The 7,418-nt window shown below is 36.3% G+C and overlaps 1 protein-coding gene across 1 annotated transcript in view; it reads right to left on the minus strand.

Annotated features, from left to right (window-relative positions):
- Nucleotides 1-2,616, minus strand: part of slc6a4b (solute carrier family 6 member 4b) — a 10,494-nt gene extending 7,878 nt beyond the window's left edge. Inside the window, exons 1-3 of the mRNA XM_016441749.1 lie at nt 2,397-2,616; nt 870-1,004; nt 419-638 (exon numbers count right to left, since the gene is read on the minus strand). Coding sequence (XP_016297235.1) covers nt 419-638; nt 870-1,004; nt 2,397-2,616 — 575 coding nt within the window. The remainder of the gene's footprint in view (nt 1-418; nt 639-869; nt 1,005-2,396) is intronic.
- Nucleotides 2,617-7,418: the final 4,802 nt, after the last annotated feature.

The following is a 7,418-nucleotide window of genomic DNA, read 5'->3' on the forward strand; positions in this document are numbered from 1 at the left end:
GTTTTTGTTTACATAATATATGTTTGCTGTTTACTGTGTATAATTGTTATGTATATACAAACACACACACATACAATATATATTTTGAAAATATTTGCATGTATATATTTATTCATATAATTTATATTATATATAAATATATTTAATATATAAACAACATTTTTTGTAAATATATACATGCATGTGTGTGTATTTGTATATACATAATAAATATAGACAGTACACACACATATATTAATTGACACTTAAGACTGCTTTTGTGCTCCAGGGTCACATATATGCTGTTCCACCTTTCATCCACAATGCTGTTTTTCCCCGTTGTTATTTATTTTTGCTCAATCTAGCCCTTATTTTCTTTCCCTCTCTCTTTCTTTGCCATATTTGCCCTCTTTCAGTGCAGCCACTTACATGCACTTACGTGTAAAACTCCTCGGCAGGTGAGCGTGAATAGTTAGTCCAGGTCACGTTGTCTTTTCCGAAGTAGTTAGTGCAGTTTTCTGTGTTCCATTCATTATCACAGCTGGTCCAGGGCAGAGTGCTACTGAAGGAGGAGTAGAAGTAGAACAGAGCCCAGGCGATGATAGTGTTATAGTAGAAGGACACATACAGTGCAATGATGCAGATGGCGAAACCAATACCTGACAGGGAAGAGAAAATGATGTCAGGGTTTTGTTAATGAAATCTCTCAGTATGACACAGTGTCGGTTTTCTCTGTCCGTCTATCTCTGTGAATGTGTATTAGTTTCTTTTTCTTTCCTTTTTATAGACTTTGAACCTTTCCTAAAGTTAGAAGTATAGAAAAGTGAACATTTATAGACTTTTAATGCTCAAACATTACAATATTGTATATGAGACAGAATTGATCTCACCTTTAAACATAGGGCAAATATGTTTCCATATGGATATGGCACCTGTCCTGTGGAACTGTCCCAGAGCTAACTCCATGTAGAAAAGTGGCACCCCACCGAATATAGCCATCAGGACATATGGAATAAGAAATGCACCTGAAGAACACAATTATAACAGATCAAAGCGATTTTCATCTCACAAAAATAAGTGAGATCAACCAGGGAGAATTTGAAGACTTACAATAAGCTTGTAAGTGCATAAATCTTCTGTAACACTTCAGATTAGGGAACACTATTCACTGTCAAGTAGTTGCTTATTAGCATGCATGTTACTAGCAGGTTGTTTTTTTATTAGTACTTATAAAGCACATATGAATGCTTTATTCTGCATAAGCATATTATACATCCCTTAACCCTACCCAGTACCTAACCATAACTACTACATCTACTACCTTAACTTACGATCAATAAACTGCAAATTAGGAGTTTACTGAGGGAAAACTCTAATCTAAAGTGTTACCAAATCTTCCATTAAGTAAATATATCTGTATGTATTTATGTATGTTAATAAATCATGTTACATTTCATTTCAGTAATTTCAATAGGTTACTTCAAAAAAAATGAGATGAGATTTGTAGTCTGACACTTGTTGATCTCGGTATCTGCCCAGTTTAAATCATGAATACATGATTGATGACTGCAGCTGGCCATGTCTGCTTCACAGGTGCACTGGAGCAGAAGTTTCAATAAACATAATTAGAATAAGCATTGTTTCATATATTGAGAATACAAACCAAAAAAAGAACAAAGTTACATTATTAAATCAGGTCAGCCTAGAAAACACTGTATGAAGGGTATATAAACCCAATTGGCAAGTTTGTTGCACCAATATGTTTGTTATTTAAAAACTACAAAATGAACAGTCCAAATCTTGTAGCCTTCAGGTAGCTTATTAAAAAAACATTGGGTGTTTTTCCCTTTGGTAAATACTTATTTAAAATGATACCCTGTAAAATAAATGTCATGATGATGACGGATGGGAATTTTATTTTTTTATTTTCTACTATTGCGTATTATCTCTGCTCTATGCTAATGTGTTTTCAGACTCGATTCAACATTTTCTTATTTTTTGGATGAAGTGAATGAAGGGGTTAATTTGGTTGTGGCGTTTGAATCATTGATTTTGCTTTAAAACTTGTCACCAATTAAACCGAACGTTTTAGTTTTATTGGGCTGAAAGGTTTAGTCTTTCAGTTCTGTTGCTTATTCTGTAGTTAAGAGGTTTGTCAAACGTTAAAAACAACAACAACAACAACAAAATAATCATTTCAGCACCGTGGACAGCTCATGCGCCCTTGGGTTTTTAAATGTGTTATTTCGCTCATCAAATTTCACTTATTTTTCACATATCAAATTTCAACTGATCAAAGTAGCAAGACACAATTTAAAACTGTTTTTGTGAATGGATATTTTTGCACAATGTAATGTACATTTAAAAAAGGAAATAGGAGTAAATACAAACAGTTCATAAAAGTTAATAACTCTTACCACCGCCGTTTTGATAACAGATATATGGAAATCTCCAAACATTTCCGAGATCTACCGCAAAACCGATGACTGATAAAAGAAAATCCATTTTTTTGCCCCATTTATCGCGGGACTCTGTCTGAATGATGACGGGCACCGGGTTGCTGTTGTACCCGGCGTTGTTTGGAGGACCCGGGGCGCAGAGGTTCCCGTGAGCCAGCACCTGCTCTTGGTGGGGCATCTTTGCTGGTCCCGGTGACTTGGCAAACTACAGAAGTACTTATAAACTGCCTAAGAAATGCCTTTTGTGAGTTTCTCTCAAGTGTAAAAAGTAGTAAGAATATTTGTTTGGATTATGCTCGACGTGCGGTCAAAAGAGGCTGCGCGGGGGACCGCGGCATGCTGCTGTGGTTGATTTCCCTGCTGGTGGGAGGAAAAGCTTGAGGTTTAACCAAGAGTCCCCCACCTGAGCGCGAGAGCTGTGATCAAATGAGATGCGCGCGACAACATCGCTCACCCCTGACATCCCATTCAAATGAACTTCTCCAGGAGCGCGCGCGAGTCCTACAGAAATATTGCTCGACTTGTCAACGTAATAATGACAATATTTTGAAGAACAGGCAAGAAAGGTATGGTCAATGAGTACTTTTTTTTTTTTTTAATCAAAATTGCTTAAGAAATACCATTTATGTTTTAAAATTTAATTTAGTACTAAATCTACTAATCTACTAATTTCCCCCTGCTGGAAAAATAAAATTAAAATTAAACATAGCTACATGGTTCAACATATGTATGGTTTCTGACTGGTCTAAACTGGTTACTAGCTGGTATAAAGCTGGTTCAGTCTGCTAGAACCAGCAACAAACCATGTACTGGTCATACTTAAGATGGTCAAGATGATCATGATAGATGGTCAGCCAGATTTTTGCCATCTTATGACCACCTTATATCACCTACAAACCAGTTATCATGCACTGCCCAGGTAAAAAAAAAAAGTAGTCTTCCATAATGCACTTAAAGTGCTCTATTTTTGCGCACTAATTTTGTACTTAATAGGCTATACTAAAAATGATTATTTAGTACTTCTTAAGATAAACTTAAGATCAACTAAGTGTACTCAACTGTGCTATTTTGTGACACCATGAATATGAACTAAAATGTGTTTTTAACATACTATCTCTGTTTTTAAAAAATGTATTTAGTCACCACTTGTAGTACACTTGAGTGTATAGTGTATGAAAGATGCACTCTAAAAAATGCTGGGTTGTTTTAACCCAACTTTGGGTCAAATATGGACTAACCCAACTTTTGGGTTAAAAATGTAATTGAAAAATTTAACCCAACAGTTGGGTTAGTCCATATTTGACCCAAAGTTGGGTTAAAACAACCCAGCATTTTTTAGAGTGTGGGTTCAAGTGTGCTACAAGTGGTGACTAAATACATTTTTTAAATACAGAGAATGTATTTAAAAGCACATTTTAGTTCATATTCATGGTGTCCCAAAATAGCACAGTTGAGTACACCTAGTTGATCTTAAGTTCATCTTACACTCTAAAAAATGCTGGGTTAAATACAACCCAGTGCTGGGTAAAATAGGGACAAACCCAGCAATTGGGCTGTTTTGACCCAGCGGTTGGGTTACTACCCAGAAGGTTGGGTTAAACATTTAACCCAACCACTGGGTCAAAACAACCCAATTGCTGGGTTTGTCCCTATTTTACCCAAGTGTAGGAAGTACTAAAGAACCATTTTAGTATATTAAGTACAAAATAAGTGTGTGAAAATAGAGCACTTTAAGTACATTATGGAAGTGTACTTTTTTTTTAACCTGGGTGTGACTATAGAAAAACATCAACCTACTAAAACAAACAAACTTTCAGGCAAACCCGTGGTAATGTTTGATGAGTTGACTATTTTTTTTCCAGCACTTTGACATTTATTGATGAAGATAGTGAATGAAAACTCATCAAGTAGGACTGACTGAAATAATTAAAGAAAGTTAAACAAAGCAGGTCCTCCATAATGTTTATCAATTTTTAGTCATCATCAACATTCACAAAATCTTATGTGGCATATAGATGACAATGTAAAAAAAATCAATAAAATCACTGAATCGCCCACAGTATAAAACACATTTATTTGGTGAATTAGGCATGAGTATTTGGGATATAGTGGGAAAATTTAGAATTTTCCAGTTTAAGGTAAAAATCTATATTTTTAATCCAATAAGTGTTTCAGTTAATCAATATCAGGTGTCTGACAAGCAAAGTAATAACACTCTATTTGCAGGGTTATTTTACTGTTGAAAGCGGAGGATGGGAAATATGTTTTTGTTTACTCCAGTTGTTGATTGTCTCGACCTGTCTCCTACACCTTGCATTAGGCCATTGTATTGGATGAAGAATGGATTGTGAGGTTTCAGGCCCATGTTATTTTGACAGCGGAGCAGTGTGAATAACATTTTGAGTTTCCCTGGCTTCCTGAGCAGGCAGATGTAATAGTATTTACTGGAGATCCAGGAGAGAGTATCTGCTCTGTGGTCTAACTGTCCTCGTTAGGTAAACCTAATAAAAAGAGTTTGAAATCAAATCCACCGCTTTTAGCACTGGCTAATCGAAAAAGTCCTAACTAGATATAGAGACTGCTGTAATCGTGTAGGCCAGTGGCCAGAGAGTGCAGCAAATAAAGTTAGATTCATAAAATGGAAGGCCTTTGTGAGGTCTGGATCCTGCCCAAGTGCAAGAGAAGATGACTTGAGTCCATTAAGATAGATTCATGTTAAGACAGGTGCATTTATTGCTACTCATGTGGAGATATACAGCAATTAATTGCAGCTTCGTTAATGATAATGGCAGGAAATAATTAATACCTAGTAATGCATTATTGTGTTCAGTCTAGGTACATGTTGGTTTCTGGGTTGGAACTTGGAAGTAGTTCACCCTTCCTCTCGGTTCACCTCCATAACACAGCCCTCCTGGAAATATGGTAGAATCAATTGATTTAAGAAATTTAGACTTGCTGGAGATTTAAAAAATCATGTCATATCTGTATTTGCGTAGTATTATATATTGTATGCATACTGTGTGTGGCTCTTTTAAAGACTTGATTCTAATTGGTCAGTCATGCCATTCAGGGGTCAGATATTTCCTAATTATTAATTATTTAATTTAGCTGTAATTATTTGGTATGTTTGACAATAACATGCGAAAGTTCAAAGTATGCACCAGCTGGCTCCAGGAGTAGTAACTAATAAGAGGGATAATATACAGTCACACATTAATATTTATTTACATTAAGACAGCATTACCATGCACCTAATATAAAAGCAACAATCAACTACAGCTTACAGGAACTATTTCCTGTGATCTTTGAGAATTAAATATCTTCTCTCAGCTGAGAAGTTATTTAACTGTGTAAGGGAAACAGGTCAATTTAGCTCAAAGGGAATCATTTTAAGATTTTAAAGGGAATTTGGACAGAATCACTGTTTTACAGCTGCTCACTGAGACGGCCAGCGATTCATTGAACGAGCCGTATAACATCAACTCTGCAATGGATATTAATATCCAAAGTATAGTGAAAACACTATTTATTAGCACAGTAACAAGATCGGCAGTTTAAGACATTAACTTGTAAGCACAAAACACAAGATACTTCTCTTTTCAATATAAATAAGGCTTTATTGGATAAATCTAAGACATATCTTAAATTGTCTGATTCGGTCTGATACCCTACAACTGTAACTTGAACTTGTCATTGGAAAAAAAAAAAGACCCAATTTGTCTGCAGTCCAGTAACAAAATCCGACAATGACTTCATTTTTAAGCCTTGCTCTGCTATTTAAAGCATTATCTGTCACTGCCCAGCACTGAATGAGATTTTTCAGCCAAAGACTTTATGCATTCGCCATAAGCAGGTCTTGGCTTAGTGACGTAATGGATAAATAGGACTTATAAACAGAGAGTTGATCATTTGAGTCCTTTTTGGGTCGGGTTCAAAACGTAACAATACCTGAACGCTGCATTCTACACGAGTGATGGATTACATGATTGAAACGGCTTTGGATAAAAAGTATCTGCTAAAAGGCAGCTAATGGCATTAGGCTGGTGTAATAGGAAGAAGTAATTTTGGCACTGTACGTGGGCTTTTACAGCGCAAACTACATCGCTGATAGCTAAAATAAACCAGAACCTTTAGGCTGGCTTGCCAGTTTGCTGAGATTTATTCATAGTCAATATACAAGCACTTACTCCAGAGTCATTCAAATAATGAAGTCATGTTTAATGTATGAATTGATCTCTTTCTGTTGTATTAGAGGTACATCAAAGCAGTGATATAAAGCATTGTGGATCATCAGAACCTGAACTGACCCTAATGCGGAGTTCTTACATCAAGCTTGATTCTTGCCAAGCGTGAGCTGATATATATTCACACATAAATGTGACATAACATGCAATCTTTTGTAGCTGATCTGAAAACAGTTGAGATGCTTCTGCTGTGATTACCGAGAGTAAAACGGAAGAACGGGGAACTGGCGTCAGATCAGGTTAAAAGGGCAGCCGAGTCCCGGAGCGCAATAGACCCCCTGTGATGAAGCCTATAGTCAAGTTGCTGGGTGCTGCTGTCAGAGGAAGTTGATGTGTGCGGTTAAAAGAACATCAGGCTGACAGGGACTCCCCCCAACATGCCTTGCTGCCCATCAGTGAATGTCTACTCGGATCACACAGGACCGTGAGCAGAGCGCTGCTGAACGGCATACTGACAGCTGCTTATAGTGTGAATACAAGTCCAGAAGCAGCTGTTGCTTGCTGCAGCATGTTATATATTAGTTCATGTCTTTTGCCCTATAGTTTTCCTGCATGGTGATAATCATCATAAATTTTGTTACTTTCATTGGAATTCATTGGCATTTTGTTGATGATTATCACCGTTGCCACCGTAGTAAAAAAGTAATATATTTAAAATACATTCATTTCATACTAAGTATAGTTCAAATCTATTAAGATATTTACTGACATATCACTCAAGACCTACTGATATTAT

This window comes from Sinocyclocheilus anshuiensis, unplaced genomic scaffold (assembly GCF_001515605.1).
Source record: "Sinocyclocheilus anshuiensis isolate Anshui unplaced genomic scaffold, SAMN03320099.WGS_v1.1 scaffold799, whole genome shotgun sequence".
NCBI lineage: Eukaryota > Metazoa > Chordata > Actinopteri > Cypriniformes > Cyprinidae > Sinocyclocheilus > Sinocyclocheilus anshuiensis.